The sequence below is a fragment of the Microchirus variegatus genome, assembly GCF_963457635.1.
Source record: "Microchirus variegatus genome assembly, chromosome: 18".
Classification (NCBI taxonomy): Eukaryota; Metazoa; Chordata; class Actinopteri; order Pleuronectiformes; family Soleidae; genus Microchirus; species Microchirus variegatus.
In genome coordinates, this window is record NC_139819.1 from 3,609,890 (window position 1) to 3,628,515 (window position 18,626).

The window sequence follows — 18,626 nt, forward strand, 5'->3', positions numbered from 1 at the left end:
CGCTATCAACGTTTCTCAAAGTATTGTGTAAACGTTCATACCAACGCAAAAGACGCACAGAGGGATGTCGGGAAGTGAAGGAGATAATGTTTGGGACATAAAAATGGAGTAGTTTAGCAGTTTAGCAGTAGGAGTCACATCTAGTCTAAGTTTTTGTGGGTCCTTCTTGGTGTTTTCAGTCAAACTACAACACGTTTTGCAGCTGTCTCGCTTTACTAGAGCAGTCTTGCCGTTTCCGCCAACAGAGAACCCTTTAAAACCCCTTTCCTGAATAAAGGGTTTTAAAAGGGTTGTTGGTAACACTAAGGGTTCCAGGTGGAACCTTTTTTCCTATGAGGACAAACTGAAGAACCTTACAATATAAGGTTCTTCAGTTTCTTCATATTATGGTTCTACTTAGCACTTTTATTTATAAGAGTGTATAACATAGAATATATGCTCGCTATCAACGTTTCTCAAGGTATTGTGTAAACGTTCATACCAACGCAAAAGACACACAGAGGGATGTCGGGAAGTGAAGGAGAAAATGTTTGGGACATAAAAATGTAGTAGTTTAGCAGTTTAGCAGTAGGAGTCACATCTAGTCTAAGTTTTTGTGGGTCCTTCTTGGTGTTTTCAGTCAAACTACAACACGTTTTGCAGCTGTCTCGCTTTACTAGAGCAGTCTTGCTGTTTCCGCCAACAGAGAACCCTTTAAAACCCCTTTCCTGAATAAAGGGTTTTAAAAGGGTACTTGGTAACATTGGGTTCCACCTGGAACCAAAAAGGGTTCTCCTATGAGGACAAACCCGAAGAACCTTATATGGTTCTACTTAGCACTTTTATTTCTAAGAGTGTAGCGTGGACAGCAGATGTTTTCGGAGCATTTTAAACAAGTGTGGATGTAGCATCGGAGCCAAAATGGGAGATTTTAGACGTGGCTGACACTGCTGACTGATTTCTCCTCCACCTCTATGTTGTTTTCCCTCTTTGTTTGTACTCTCCGTGTTGTCCCTCCACAATAAAACGCTCGTGTCAGGTAAAAACCCTACAGGCTGACCTTTAGCCTCCGCCTCTCTGTGAATGGCAAAAGTATTCCACTCTCTCTCTGTGTGTATCTGCAGCTCAGGAGAATAAACGCTGTACACTGTGTTGGGGCAAACTGCTCAGCAAGGACTGCCAAGGAAATTTTTACAGAAAGTTTTACAGAATATAACCCGTTCATTACACTCGAAACTGTGCCAAATTCTGCGTTAAGACCGTCACCAGCTTTTTTAGGTAAAAACAAGGGTGGGGCCAAGGGTGGAACATCCTGGTAACTTAATGTTAACTGGTTTCTGTGGTGGTTTCAGAAATCTTATCTTGTTTGTGTGCACTTAAGTGTTGTGTCACTTTATGTTTACAAAGAACTCGCTCAAAGTTCAGTTCATAGATATTTTCTCTAGTGCTGGGCCAGTTAATGCATTAACGGGGTCAACGTTAACGTACGTTAACTGATCGGAAAAGACGCGCTTGGGCGTCATGTTTACGTGACTCCGGGTGAGTCTCTAAAGTAAATGCTAAACTTTAAAAACAGAGGCACACATACGCAGTACACAGGTACGCTAGTTATTTGTAATGCTGCTCCAGTTCGACTGTAGGCGCGCTAACGGCGCTAAGAGAGCTAATGCAGCTAAAGGAGCTAACTGGTAAACGGTGCCTGGACTCCAGTGTCGCGGCACGTAAACATAACGTCTTTTCTCTCGTCATGGAAACGCATCATGCGTTAATGTGTGTTAACCTAGTGTCCAGCACTCATTTTCTCACATTTCCATCAATGTTCGTTGATGCAGATGTGGCCGACGTCCAAATAAACGGCACAAAATGGTCAATAATAATAATAAAGACTGTGTCTTGTAAGTTTTTTATTTTTTTACCTGTGCTGTTGGTGCGTCCGCGGTACATGTCGTCGTACGACTTCCACTGCTGCGTCACCTGATAGGCGTGGATGAAAACCACCGTCACCGCCACCAGACAGATGAGAGGCACCAACACGGCCGTGCACAGAGCGGCGTAGATGTCCGGGATAAAACACCTGAGGGGAAAACAGGGGCAGGAAACTATGATACACGAGTTAAAGAGAGCGTACGCAGACTTCGTTTCTGCCAGCGTCACAAACAGAATCAGCGTCAGGACTCGGCAGCTTTTGCCGTCAGCAGCAAAAAATACTGTACGTGTGTTCCAGTTCTGCTCAGAACAACCAGGTCACTCTGCAGATCCACTGGGATAAAGTCCAACGTCAAAGACGCTGAAGCGGTTTTCTACTTTTAATTTAAATGACTTCTGCAACTGCGTGTATTTGCTTTATACTTGTATTTCACGTAACTTTTATTTAACCCACTGAGATGAAAAATGTCTTGTGTTCTGGACCAAAACGGGACACGATTAAAGCAGAACTATGCAAGATTTTTCCGGAAAATTACTTTTGATACTGAAGTACAGTAAATCATCATATACTTTAAGTACTTTCACTTTTTTAATACTATAAAAAAGTGACTTAAACTTCTACCAAAGTAATTCTGGTAACATACTTGCTTTACAAAGTACTTTTTGTTCAAGTATCCATTTAAGGTACTTTCTACGAGACTGATTATTTCAATATCTGAAAAACAGGGCACTGCACTAGTTTATATTATATTAGTCTATGTATTTGACAGTCTATCTCTCAGGAGTCTTTCCCACAGTTCATTTCCACTCAGACGTGTTTTGATTTTCATACCAGAAAACAAAAAGTGATTCAAATGTTTTTTCTCTGGGGAAAATCCTGCGTCTTCTCATCGAGCGTAACGGCAAAAACACTGATGTCACGTTCACAAAACAAGCTCAGCCGCCGCCGTTTTGGTGGGAGAGGACTCAGGCGCTTCTCTTTGGTGATGACACAGGAATGAGTGGAACGACACTAGACATAACACAACACGAGGTATGCCAAATAAAGCACGGCATACCTCGTGTCCCAGAGACGGAGAGGATGAGAGCGCGGACACAGCGCTGGAATATGGATATTTACACTGCCGTGGCCTTGTGTGAGCAGATGAGATCCTACTGTACGGGAAAGTCTCACAAGGAACATGAATTCCCAGGGGAGTTTGGTGGTGGATGGAGGGGAAAACGTTTACCCGGGGAGCCATTTCACTGGATTCAACGAGCAATTATAGACTTTTATGAGGGAGTTTTCATAGATTACCACTGTGTGAGGTTATGTGTCATTTAAGGACATGGCTAACACACAGATTAATTGTAGTAGAAACCAGGTCCCCCTAATCTGATCCCAATGACAAACTGTTATATGCAAACAGCTTTTAACAGGTTTTTGCTCCTGTTTTCTCAGTGTATATGGATTAAAAAAAACCTGTTGAGATATTGCCTTGTTTTCTCACTGTTGTTACCGGTGAGTCTTTGGTACTTTTTACGTTCCTCAGACAACAGGAACGCGATCAGGTAAAGATGCTAACTGTCCCGATGAGTCACAGACGGTCAGAGGTCACGCAGGTGTTGGTAATAAATAGCTTAATACATTTAAAGGTGGGTTTTTCTAAATTAATATACATATATATGTACGTATATACACATATACGTATATATACACATACGTATACACACACGTATATATACACATACGTATACACAGACGTATATGTACACATATACGTATATACACACATATATGTACACATATACGTATATACACACATATATGTACACATATACGTATATACACACGTATATGTACACATATACGTATATACACACATATATGTACACATATACGTATATACACACGTATATGTACACATATACGTATATACACACATATATGTACACATATACGTATATACACACGTATATGTACACATATACGTATATACACACATATAGGTATATACACACACATATATGTACACATATATGTACACATATACGTATATACACACATATATGTACACATATACACACATATATATACTCATACGTATATACACACATATATATACACATACGTATATACACACATATATATACACATACGTATATACACACATATATATATATACACATACGTATATACACACATATATATATATACACATACGTATATACACACATATATATATATACACATACGTATATACACACATATATATATACACATACGTATATACACACATATATATACACACATAGGTATATATATACCCACATATATGTATATATATATATAGACTTTTATTTTCTGCCCTTTGATATTTATATGTATGTATGTACGTATATATATATACGTACATACATATGTATATATATATATATATATATATATATATATATATACATACATATATATATATATATATAAATATCAAAGGGCAGAAATTATTTCAATGAAACCAGCTGCTCAAATACATACGACATAAATACATAAGCCTGTGCAAAACAATACAGGAGCATCAATGTATGCATGGTACGTGTCTGGCACCTGGAGAAACTGAGACAACAAACAAGAGGCCCCCTGTTAACACTGATGAGGAGAGAGGAGGAGGAGGGCGGAATGAATCAAAGGCTGCCTCTATCCCTCAAAGAGGAAGGTAAGCTTCCCCGGGAAACTGAATACTCCTCCGTGTCCTCACGTCTCTCGTGTGTACGCTCAGCGTCCACCACAGGAAGCAGGCGTGCGCACACACACGCTGATCCCAGAACAGCCACACCTCGCACCGCTGGATAATTTTAGGCACGAGTTTCAACTCAACATCGGGGCGGCGTTTGAGCTCGAAAGTTACACTAAGGGGACGCGAGGAAGTGGACGATGGTGTTGTTATTGGAGGCGTCTCTCTTTTCTCTGCCCTGCACCCTGCTGTGTTAATGACTGTGTGTGTGTGTGTGTGTGTGTGTGTGTGAGGAGACGCACGTCAGCGCTGAAACTCAATGATTCACTCAGCCGATTGGTGTGCGAGCCACCTCCTGACGTGATGTCACTCACTCAGGTGTTTTCTCTTTACTCTGAGAGGTTGGTCTAAAAAAAGAATGTGAAGTCACCACTAACAACACATCCCTCTGTGTGTGTGTGTGTGTGTTTTGCAGCCAGCGTCCACTCACACGTCTCCCTGCACCAGTCCGTACACAGAGTGAATCGTCCACCCAAAGCCTCCGAGCAGGACGATGACCAGGACGATGATGACCGCGGCGGGAAGTCCCCAGCCCAGCAGGAAGTAGAGCAGGTAGCGGCGCTCCGTGTGCTCGTCGTTCATCACCAAAACTTGCCAGAAGTTCACGGCCTGGGGGACACAGTTTGAAAAAGAACATGTGAATGAATGAATGAATATACAAGGGGGAAGATAATGCATGTGACACAGACATGTGACACCATATTTTCCCCTAAATACATATTTATAATTTCTTCCATAAGGTAGATCTAGAGCCATGGTTCTCAAACTGTGGTGTACGAGTACCACCAATGGTACGCGAGCTTCCTCTGATGGTACTTGGAGTAAATACTGTTCTACTGTTTATACCGGGGTATGTGAGCGGAGTGGAGCTAGCTAATGGCTAATTTCACTATACCAGCGTCTACCAGTGTATTTGCTCGGCCTATTTACACTACTGTATTTTAACGTTAGTGATAATGGTGTTGCTTCAAGAGTTCAACATTTTTGAGCTAGCTTTTTTTCAGTTTACCGTTCCATATACGCACTCAGCGGACTGTAGAGCTATTTAAGTCACGGCTAAGAGCTCTTCTCCTTTGCTCTCAACTCAAGTGAAGCATAACCCAGTTTTATTGTTTTTATCTTCTCTTACTTACGTAATAATTGTTGTTGGATTGGTTTATTATTTTTATTATCTTGTATAATTACCGTGAGGCACGTTGGCTAACATGTACTGTTTTTAAACAAATGGCTAACTTTGTTTTAAAAGTTAGCCATTTATTGTTGGCTAACTTTTTGTTTGACCAATGTAGCGTAGCATCAATAATCAGCCAAAATCAGCCTTTAATTTTCATGCAGAAATATTACATATCATATCTTTAACCTAGAGTGTAAACATGGTTGGACTTTGGATGCCTCGTTCGTCCAAACTGCACTTTTATATGACCCACAGCCACTATGTTTGCTGTGTAAACTGACAGCGGGCTATAATAGACTGTTCTATCTGATAAACTAATCCCTATATTGTTACATAAGTGGCTTCTCTGAGCACCTGTTCTCCACAGACACGGTGTCTTATCCCCGTGTGAGGACCTCACTCAGAGACAATGGTCTCTCTTCGGTGCAGCGTTTTATTTTAAAACAAAGTAGCTGTTCATTTTCCAGTTCAATATCCACGCCGGGTTTAAAACGAGAGTCCCTTGATTTGTTGAGACTACTTCACATTTATGGAACAGCTATAACGTACAACAGCTGAAAATGTTGCTCATTGTCCTTCAGGCCCCCAAACAGGATATGCCATGACACAATAATGTGACGATAATAACAGCAGGATAAGAGATGCTGACCATAATCACGCACATCAGTGTGAGGCCAAAACTGCACTTCAGTTGTGTAACAGGTTGATTAATTAATGCAGGTCAGAGCCGATACTGTGATACAGTAATGTGTGTGTGTGTGTGTGTGGGGGTGTTCTTGTACTTGCGGCATACTGAGGACCAGTGAGGGTTTTTAACCAACAAAGTGAGGTCATTTTTACGGAGTGAGGACATTTTGGCCGGTCCTCACTGTTTTCATTGAAATCACTTCCTTAGGTTTCTATAACATGCTATACTCAATTTGTCACGACTTCTCAAATTTTGGACAATAATTTTTTTTCAAATTTTGGACCAAATTTTTTTTTTCAAATTTTGGACCAAATTTTTTTTTTCAAATTTTGGACCAAATTTTTTTTTTCAAATTTTGGACCAAATTTTTTTTTTCAAATTTTGGACCAAATTTTTTTTTTCAAATTTTGGACCAATCTTTTTTTTCCAAATTTTGGACCAAATCTTTTTTTTTTCAAATTTTGGACCAAATTTTTTTTTTCAAATTTGGGACCAAATTTTTTTTTTTCACATTTTGGACCAAATTTTTTTTTTTCACATTTTGGATCAATTTTTTTTTTTCACATTTTGGAGCCAATTTTTTTTCTTCAAATTTTGGAGCCAATTTTTTTTTTCAAATTTTGGAGCCAATTTTTGCTCTGGGGCTCCACCTGCAGACATTTTATGGTACTGCAAACAGTAGTTCTTTGTAGATGTCATTCATGAAGTAGATATTTGTAATTGTGTTGATTTATAAAGTGGAAATGCTGGTCCTCAGTATGCCGCAAGTACAAGAATGTGTGTGTGTGTGTGTGTGTGGAGCTATTGCCTCTGCAGTGGCTGCTTCAATGCAGATATATAATAAAGCTGTGATACACAATGGTAGGCTTGCATGCTAGTTGGCACTATATTTTTTTATATTCTGGACATGATTTCGACTGTTTAAAGGGCTGATTCAAATATTGTAATTATATAATAATTATAATTATTATCCATGAATTAAAACATTTTTTTTTTTTTACAAACAAATGAAAATAAATTCCATAATTGCCTTTTCGCGTGTGTGTAGAAGTTACAATCTACGCACTCACATCTTTCTTCCCGTCCTAAACACAACTTTACACTTTATCTTTAAATTTTTACAAGTGAGATATTTGCTTCCAAACTTATGAAAAATGTATACCGTAAACCAACTGCCTGAAATCACATGAAGGTTTTATTTGCTTTTCATTATATATTACGTATATTAACTCTGTTTTAGCTAGCTAGCTAGCTTAAATATTTCAGCTAGTTGGCTTAACTATTTCAGCTAGTAAGCTTAACTATTTCAGCCAGTTAGCTTAACTATTTCAGCCAGTTAGCTTAACTATTTCAGCTGGTTAGCTTAACTATTTCAGTCAGTTTGCTTCACTATTTCAGCTAGTTAGCTTAACTATTTCAGCTAGTTAGCTTAACTATTTCAGCTAGTTAGCTTAACTATTAACTAACTAGCTATGACTCCAGCTGCCTTTACAGTGGATTAAAAAACATGTCGCTTTAATGCTCGACTGTGAATGTATGGACACGATGCTCCCAACAAATAAATACTAATAAAACGCTGGCATTTATTGACCGAGTGCAAAGCTTTGAACGGGGCACCACGGCTGGTTGTTTGTCTGGCTAACGAGCACCGTGCTTTGGTCAGTCATTTCTGCGTTGTATTGTACTGTACGTGTTACTGTTACGTAATATTATGCAGCTCCTCGCTAAACTGACGTGGCCTCTGCAAACGCTGCAGGCAAGAAAACACTGGCCTGAACAGGGATGAAATTATTGGCTGTTTTCTGGCATTATGTCAGGGAGCAGTATCTGCAAACACGTGCACACACACACACACACACACACACACTGCAGTTATTGATTTCAGCCTTCTTCATAGTTGCTGGCGCCCACTCATATCCACCACTCAGCTCAAAGCCGCTACCTGATAGGAGGGGAAAAACGAGCGGTGAGACTGACTGTGGTCGATACTGAGACAGTGGTGAGGAGAGGAGGGTTTAAGTGGCACACATCAATGGAAAACAGGCTGGCAGCAATATTTAAAGCTGCAGTGTAGTGTGCAACCTTTCTGTTGTTGTTGTTGTTGGTGTTATTATTCTGCCTCTGTTTGTCTTTCTGAACAGAAACAAAGCTGTCCTTTGTGGCCACATTTCAGTCCTCATCTTGTTTTACTGCCATTTCTGTAACAGCTTATTATTAAATGCACGTTATTTACTAATTGAGTAAAACACTGGAAAAAAAAAAAAAAGCCAAAATAAAATAATCTATTGTGACCTCAATTCCTGGAAATAACTGCTTTGGAAAATAATTGTGTGAGTAAGCGGAGGATGTGAATTCCTTCAATTTGCACTTTCTGGTGTTAATCGTTGTTTACGTTTCCTCCAGTAGATCACATCAGCTCTGCGTCCACACACTAACTGCTGCCATGTGTGTCTGAGACACAATTCATTTCACTGCTCAAGTTCCACGAAAGCCTTTGGCCTGAGTCTTGACCAGAGGTCACTTTAGAAACATCCCATTTTTCCTTTTAAATGGCGACACACATTTGGCACGTACAGGGCTGCTCGGACCAAGTATAACCCTATTGTGGTCAGTCTCCATGAGCTATAATCTCATAATACTCCTCTGATAATAACGTATGTGCCTGGAGAGATTACATCCACTCCATAAACATCGATTACGCTCACTCACAAACGATACACGCTGTAAGAGATTTGAGAAAAATGGAACAAAACAACAGTTAGGCTTAGACAGGAGGAGGAGGAGGAGGAAAGAGGGGGGGAATTAGACCCGGTGTGTTTTCAAGGAAATACTGGTTTAAAACTGTATGTGGGCCATGTTTAAGTCGTGGAGGTCTGAATGACTCGGGATAACAGAGTTTAGTATGAATTTTTGTGATAATGCATCATATTCGACATCTCAACATGTAAATTAGCTTGGTTAGCTTAACTAGCTAGCTATGAGTGACTCCAGCTACCTTTACAGCGGATTCAAAACGTGTCACTTTCATACTTGACTGTGTACCTGACGCTAGGTGTGGGAGTTAGCTACCAAAAGTTAGCAGAGTAATATTTGTTACAGCTAATGGCCTAGCAAAAGCCGCTAATGTTGAAAAAGTAATTTGTTGGGAGCACTGTGTCCATAATAATAAATAAACACATCCCGTGGATTATTCTGAGAATTATTAGCGTTTAATTTATCGATTTATTTACGTTTTGATGAAGCTGCTAAATATCCATCACCTCATCCTTCCCTTCAAAGTGTGTTGGAGAAGCTATAGTTTAGCATCACCACTCAACAGAATACTGACATTTACGAGTATGTACATTATTTCAAGACATCGAAACACAGATATGTAAAACTGCACCCTGTGAATCCGACTCTAGGTGTGCGTGTTAGCTACCAAAAGTTAGCAGAGCGATATTTGTTACAGCTAACTGCATAGCAAAAGCTGCTAAAAAAAAATCTTTAGGTGGTGCTTGATATAAAACGTTTGAGAACCTCTGATGTACAGGGGAAGGGTCAGCTGATTTAAAGGAGTTTAACCCCCACGATAAAGAACTCCGTGTCCTGTTTTCGCCACATTCTTGTGCTCGTACACTAGGTCAGAAGTCAACTCTAGTCTCTCTGAAGGATTTAAAGTGGATTATGTGGAAAAAAAAACCAAAAAAAAACCTCATCGTTCCTTCTTTGGTTTGTGAGTGTGATGGATTTCAGTGTGTTTCTTTTAATCGGAAAACTCAATATACTTTTTTTTTTTTGGGAGAGAATGTAAATCACGCCTTTCATATCTTCAAGCCAGGACTTTGTTCTTGGATGTTACGACACAAAGGAACACCAAATAGAGGCCAGATGGTTTAAGAGGAGGAGGAGGAGGAGGAGCTGCTGGAGTGAGGCATCCCTAAATGGTACCGGCCTCATGTCAAAGGTCACATCATGCAGCAACGCGGCGCCTTCATCTCGTCCTCGTCGTAATGAAAACTGCTCCGAAGCCCATATTGTGAGAGAGAATGAAGGTTTTCACGACTTGTTATGTCATAAAAACACATGCTTCTCGCAAAAGAGCAAGAATGTTGTTTTTGCAAAGTCATCAGGAAAATGTGCGGGATAATAGTTACTATATCGTGAGTGAAAAATCACATTTATCAAATATGGAGATGAGTGATGTTTTTATTTGACTGTATAATCACCTGAATGTATGAATTATTGTTTTCATTACCACTAGAGGCCGCCATGTTGGACAACCATGATTTTAATTAGAAAAAAATGGCTAAATCCTCCACACGGTGCCTTTACGAGTGGATTATTTAAATTATTTAAACAAAACGAAGAGTATACCACAATCTATATAGACAATATTGTATATTTTTATTTTATGACCAAATTTGTGTGTCCCTGTTCCTGTAGAAGTCTAAGGCTAGTACTAATACAAATAATGTAGTGTTTGCGCACTTATTTAGGTTCAATGATTGAGAAAATGGCTGACAGAGACAAAGATTTGGCTTATAGACTAACACTTGGCTTATAGATGTGATGTTAGGAAGCATTTTTTAGTTCCAGAGGAATGAGGAAGTAGAAAAGGAGACTGACGAAATAAATATAACGACATGCAGACACTGCCAGACTGTGGTGACCCACACGTCTGGGAGTTCTGTAGACGCCAGTTTGCAAATTTGACCTCGATGCTGAATTTAAAATATTCTAAAGAAAGTGTTTGAAACCCAGTTGAGGGAGTTTGAAAACATCACCACAGGAGGACAATGAAAGGATTAATAAAGTCAGTAAACGACAACCCGCTGGATCCAAAGGGACAAACTCTGAGATCGTGACATTGCATTACGTCCCTCGATACTCGTTTTTGTTTTGTTTTTACCTGTATGAGCATCCAGAAGAACTGACTGAGGTGGAAATAGTGAGCGAAGAGCGCCAGAGCGGCACAACTGTCCTCCGAAAACACTCGACCCCGGAACGCAGACACCAGGAAACAGATCTGTGCAGAAAAAGGGACAGAAAAGTTTTTGTTTGTGTTTAACTTAAAAAATTCAAAAAGCAATGGACTGGCGATGTGTCCAGGGTGTGACCCCTGCCTTTTGCCCTATGTCAGCTGAGATTGGCACTCAGGAAGATGGATGGATGGATGGATGGATGGACACCGGGAAGGAGAGAAAATTACTACGGTAATTCCTAAACTGATGAATAACTGCCAAATATCGAAAAAGCAGCAGAATCACTCACTTATTTAACATTTTTTGACAATTCTACAGCCATAAAATCAAAATAAACATCATCATCATTATCTCAGACACATTCAGTCGCAGTTGTTCTCCTCTGCGACGTCAGCGGATCGCGTTGCTGATTTACAGACTTAGTTTTACGGTCATATACATTTTTAAAGAGGGCAGCAGGATTCAAATAGCCCTCTCCTGCAGAGAGAGAGAGAGAGAGAGACATCCCATCCTGCAGACCTGTTACATCACTATGCAGCAAGGAAAAACACACACAAACAAAAACAACACTGACGAATATCGTCCTTCATATCGTCCTACGACTGCACGCGCACAGGGATTTGAAGTGCAATTCATTTTCCCCAAATAATGGAACAGAGGGCACTGCTGAAATCAGCTTTTTATAGTGTGTGTGTGTGTGTGTGTGTGTGTGTAAACCACAAGGCTAAATTTAAATGTGTATCGTTGTATCGAGAGCAGCAGAAAACAAATCCAGCTGCTGCTCTGCTGTCCGTCACAGAGCTTCATTTACACTCGCCGTGTGTGTGTGTGTGTGAGAGCAGCTGAATGAACAGAACAGTGCGTGAGTGTCGGGCACACTGCCAGAGCCTTTGAGCACAGAGACGCCTCTGAACGGACGTGGAAGAGGTGAATGAGGCACAATGAGTTTAAAACAATGAGATAAATTAACATTATAATTGGAATAATGCACTGTAATTGAATGCAGGGCGCACTGTCGAAGGTCTGCTGGCCTGTCTCACCCATAGACCACAGGTCTCAAACTCAGGGTTGACACATCTGCACGATGGCGTTCTGGGCGGAAGATCTCAGCTGTACAAGACACGTAAGCGTTAAAAAGAAGCTAATTACTGCTTTGGCATCAGGAGACGCATTCTTTACCTCTAGATGAACTGTTGCGTCACGAGAACAGACTGTAGGGCCGCGATTACCACGTAAATCGGACTTTTTTCAATAATTAACACACGATTTCTGACATTTCCGCGCCTTAAATGTGAATATTTTCTGGTTTCTTTGCACCATATAACAAAGGAAATCATTAAAACTGACTGCTTTTGGTTTGTGAACAAAACAAGACATCATTTGCAGGTTTGAGAAGCACCGCGTCGTCATTTATCGCCATTTTCTGACATTTTTACGGGCCGAACAAGTAATCAAGATTAATCAAAAAATAATAAACACATTAATCTAAGAGACTGTATGAAGAAGTTTCATCGAAAACAACAAATCTTTTACCAGGATGATATAACACACTGGAAAATGCAGTAATTATATAATATAATAATAATGATATATTGTTAGCCTAATAGCATAATTGCATCAGATGTCTTTTTTTGTGATATCTGCCTAACGTTACCAATGTTCTTGCTAATAAATGTTTTCTATCTTGTTTTTCCGAAAACGTTCAAACATAACAGGCAACTATGCTATTAGGCTAACAATATACAGGTATGCGAGTGCATATATATCTGTAATATATGTAGTTTTGAACTACTGTGCTATGACGGTTTTACATGTGAGCATCAATTACTACAAGCTGTGGTGTTACAATAAAAAGACGTGATTAACCACAGCAAGCTAACGCAAGCTAATAAAGCTTTTATGTAATAGTCATAGTTTTAATAATAATATCTAGTGGTTGTGTTTGAATCTGCAGCAGCAGCAGATTATCTGCGACTCTTCATTTAAGACATTCTGGAACCACCCAGTGATTTTTGGCTAACTAGCATAGCGTCAACGTCGCTATAGTCACCGCGTAAACAGATTATGTTGAGTGGAGACACTGTTCTTGTTGAGTGCTCAGGTTAATCCCAGTAAAAAGAATGTTACTCAGAGACGTGCCCTCCACACGACTCCATGAATGCCTGTTTGAGTTCGAGGACGACGTCAGAAAAAAGAGTGTTATTTTTCCCTCTGGACCGTTTTTGGATTTTCCACTGTCTGCATCCTCCTGCTGAGTCAGGAGGAAAAGTCAGGGCATGCAAAATAAAATGAAACAAAAATGAACCATGAGTCACACTTTTTTTTTTTTGAGTTCCAATCCCTGCAGGGCGTGAGTGGAGGGAATGACACAGGCGGGAAATTCATGCCTGAACTGCCTGGAACTGAGTCTGAGTGGAGAAGCACGGCGCTCAGGAGGTCGCTTATGGGAACACAGAGATTATCTCTGTGTGTGTGTGTGTGTGTGTGTGTGTTTTTTGGCAGAGTTGTTGGCCCAAGGGCACAGAATGACTCAACCAACACACACACACACACACACACCCATACTACATGTAGAAACAATAGGGGAGTGATACCGGGGCGAGAAATGCTAAATAAAGACGTACGGTAAAGAAGTGAAACCTGCTGAACACCTGCAGCAGTCAGATAAAATAACAGTGGGTGCCTTTAGAGCAGTGGTTTCAACCTGGAGGGCCCAAACCACCACTGAGGGGGGGGGGGGGGTGGGGGGTATTTGTACATGTAAAATATAAATGACTCAGCATTAATTCATTTCTGTGAGCGGAAATTAAGGGTTTCCACTAGGGGTGTGGGCGAAATATCGCTTAGGTGATATATCGTGACTCGTTAACGCGCGTGACGTCTTGTTTACGTGACTCTGCGTCAATAAAATCTCAATAAAAAGTCTCTAAAGTAACGCTAAACTTTAAAAACAGAGGTACACATACGCAGTATGTGTACAGGTAGCAGTACAGGTACGCTGGTTTTTTGTAGCGCTGCCCTTTTCGTTTAATAAACAGACCGCTCCAGTTCGACCGTAGGCGCCCTAACGGCGCTAATCGAGCTAACGCAGCTAACTGGTAAGCGGTTGCCTGGACTCCGGTGTCGCGGCATGTAAACGTGACGCCACGCATGTCTTTTTTCCGGTCAGTCGTCATGGAAACGCACGTTAACTTAGTGCCCAGCACTAATCGTGACGTATCGCTATTATGATTGTCTCGATTAGCACAGAATTGTTGTAGCGTGATATTATTCTATTCGTTTAAATCTGTGGAAATACAGTCTCACAACTTTTTCCTTTTGTCATTATAATAATAACAGATTGGGAAACACGTACTGTATATATATATATATTTGTGTAATGTTGTTAAATGATATAGCCGATTCTATTTTTTCCCGCCAAGATCTTTATGAATTAAACTCGAAATTAAAACTCAACTTTTTAAATGCAACAAAGGTGATTTACAGTAAATATAGATAAACACTGACTATTAATTGGCCACCCAATTCAAAAATGCTGACTAAAATGCTCTCATGAACCCCTCTTGAGCTCACTGAATCCTGGCATTGTCATCTTGGAATGGCTGAAAAACCTGCTCATTGATTATATATTTTTGCGGAGCCTGATTTTTTAAATCTTTCCGTGACAAAACCTTTGTAGCCGGAGGGGAAAAACACTAAATGACTCAAATACTTAACTCTTTGGAGATGTTTTAACAGGTGCAAAGGTGTGTGTGTGTGTGTGACGTGGCTGTGATGAGCCTATGAGCCCCTGGGGGCCAGATACACACTTATCTGCCTATAAGATCAAGCGTGGAAACCAGGTAAACTCGTACAGTGAAGCAGGTCGAGTGAGTCAACATTGTAACAGGGGATTTTTATTTGAGATTAAAGATCAAGAGTCTTGTTGTTATCAGTCTTTTTTTTAACAGAGGTCCAGTCTATTATAGCTGCTTACTCAGGTCTGGTTAATAGAACATGCTTAATGTCATTTAGTTCAAATAACAGTGGACGTATTGTGTTCTGATGTGCTTTGTATTTTTCTCTTATGTAACGTTAGAAGAGAGGTCAGTAGAACACACACATGTTCTTGTACAACAGTCTTATTTAGGACATAATGCATCTCCTAACCCTAACCAACAAAATGTCTACTAAACCCAAACCTTCTATATATGGGTGTATATACACACACATATCTATATCTTTGTATAGATATAGATATGTGTGTATATATGTGTGTGTATATATATGCACACACACATATATATGTATGTATATATACATACATATATATTTATGTATATATACATACATATATACATATTTATGTATATATACATACATATATATGTATATATACATACATACATATATATGTATATATACATACATACATATATATATATGTATATATACATACATACATATATACATATATATACATACATACATACATATATACATATATATACATACATATATACATATATACGTATATATACATACATATATACATACATATATATGTATATATACATACATACATATATGTATATATACATACATACATACGTATATATACATACATACATACGTATATATACATACATACATACGTATATATACATACATACGTATATATACATACATATATACGTATATATACATACATATATACGTATATATACATACATATATACGTATATATACATAAATATATATATACATACACATACATATATATACATACATATATATATACATACATATATACCTACGTATATATACATACATATATACCTACGTATATATACATACATATATACCTACGTATATATACATACATATATATACATATATACACATACATATACACATACATACATATATATGTATATATACATACATATATATATATATATATATATATATATACACATACATATATGTATATATACATACATACATATATATAGACATATATATACATATATATATATAAACATCCAAGGAAGCTTTGTAAAAATATATAATATATATAAGAAAGAGCTCAGTCTTTTTGAACGTCTCTCTTTGAAAAGAGCGTCTCCTGGAGTCCCGGCTCCCTTCAAAGAGCCGTAAATCCCAGCTGTATTAGTGACACTGAAGAACGTCTCTGTTCAACGTCTCCTCGAGGGACTGCAAGTTCACGAGCATCACGCAACGGCCTCTCCAGTCGCCGTGATTGATGACGACGAAGACGACGACGGCGGATCCTCGCCCCGCGCCTCCCCGCCCGATGACCTATGACCTCGCACCGCGTCGTAAACGGATGACTGGTGAGGAGTCATATTAGTGGTGATTGTCAGCCTCCCGAAAAAGACAGGGCAAGAATCTGTGTCAGTGCGATTGATCATCCGACATCCGACACGGTGACTGATGAGCTTTTATTACGACCATCACAATCTCTATGACTGAACCTGTGACGGACATTTGAAGACGAATCAAATCTTTACCTGTTGCTTTTATCGAGACATAAACGGTTGACACCCGTGTTCAGCAGGTCAAATGTGGTGGTTCTGAACGAAAACGCTGAGTCAGCGCTTAAACTAAAGTGTGTTACAGGACGAACTGGAAGCGTAAGAGACCTACTTTCCCCGAGGTTACAGCTAAGCAGATTTGGCGTCATGGTTACAGCTGTGTGTCCATTGTTCCGTCCAGTGTTAAACCAACACAGGTGTTACTGTGTACACTCTGTACTGTACTGTAATGATGGGCTACCACAGGGCTTTGGATTAGAGTAAAATCAACTCGTCGTCGCGCTCCTTCTCCTTTTGTGTGAGATACTGGGAGTCGACCTGTCTAGACCTTTAGGCTACAGACTTGTTTCAAACAGAGGCAGGGAGGAGCTGCTCCTGTATCTGGTAAAACAGGAACCACCAAAGGTCACATTCACATGCACACCGTGCCTGTGAGCTAATGATTTATTAGCTTATTGTGAAACGGATAACACGCAACGTCTTAACCCTGACGTTGCCGAACGGCAAATGAGCGAAGATGACGAAACCTGCCATTTCAGATCAGCATAATCTCTTATTAGCGACGCTATGAAATCCCTCCAGGCCTCTCAAAATAGAGCATTAGCTCTGTTTTAACAAACGATGTTAAACTCAAACGACTCGTGTCAGGACGGAAAAGTAAACTCGCGTGAGAGTTGGTGATTTACAGCGAACATTATAATTGGTCCTGAAGTTTCCACCCTGGATCTTTTAGTGGAGGTCAAGTTGAAAGAAATGCACTTAGCAAATTGGATTGTCGGCAATTGAATTCTTCTATCTTTGAATTTTTATTTTATCGTTTATGCAAAGTAAAGTGATATGTATCACAGAGTAGTTCGTGTTTCGATGGTTTACTTAGTCCACCAACTATCTTTGTTACTCGTTGATACCAAATAAAACCAGGAGAAGAAGAAGAGTTCACCCAACGTCAGCTGGGTTTGGCACCAGCAGCTCCGATAGGATAAAGTGGTTGAAAATGGACCGGATATTTCACTAAACCTTGACCGCAATTAAACGTTAGCATGTTTAAAATACAAATACGAAACCAAATCAGTCACAAGTCCAGGTCCGGATCTAGGACAGCATCTACTTAATTACATGTAATACTCTCTGCTTAGAGGATGGGGTTTCATTATCTACACAGTAAACATCTCCCTATCTACAGAGCCCCCCCCCCCCCCCCCCTTTTTGTTTTTTTACGGCCCTGGAGAACAAACTGTCAGTCAACCTCAGAGATGATGTTTGTGTTTGTTCCACATCTCTGATGGCCTGGAGAATTCTTCTCCTTATATCTACATATATATATACAAAATACTGTATTTAAACCTTCGCTCAGCTGCGGTAAATGGAACATGGAATTAAAACTCATCGAGATTAAAACATTCAACGTTTGCCGTTTGTCAAAAAGTTCCTGAGAATGTGCGCCAGGAAAAGAGAAATGAAAATACAACAGTTACACAAGACGCATAAATAAATTTAAAAAATGTTCGGTAACACTTTAGATTAGGGAACACATAATTCGCCATTAGCTAGGTGCTTACTAGCATGGATATAAGTAGCATACTAGCC

The 18,626-nt window shown here is 39.5% G+C and overlaps 1 protein-coding gene across 1 annotated transcript in view; it reads right to left on the reverse strand.

The window, feature by feature from the left end:
* adgrv1 (adhesion G protein-coupled receptor V1) overlaps positions 1 to 18,626 on the reverse strand; it is a gene marked incomplete at both ends in the record, with an annotated part of 129,106 nt that overhangs the window by 22,907 nt on the left and 87,573 nt on the right. Inside the window, 3 exons of the mRNA XM_083905111.1 lie at positions 1,896 to 2,053; positions 5,107 to 5,285; positions 11,430 to 11,546. Of these exons, the coding sequence (XP_083761237.1) occupies positions 1,896 to 2,053; positions 5,107 to 5,285; positions 11,430 to 11,546 (454 nt within the window). The remainder of the gene's footprint in view (positions 1 to 1,895; positions 2,054 to 5,106; positions 5,286 to 11,429; positions 11,547 to 18,626) is intronic.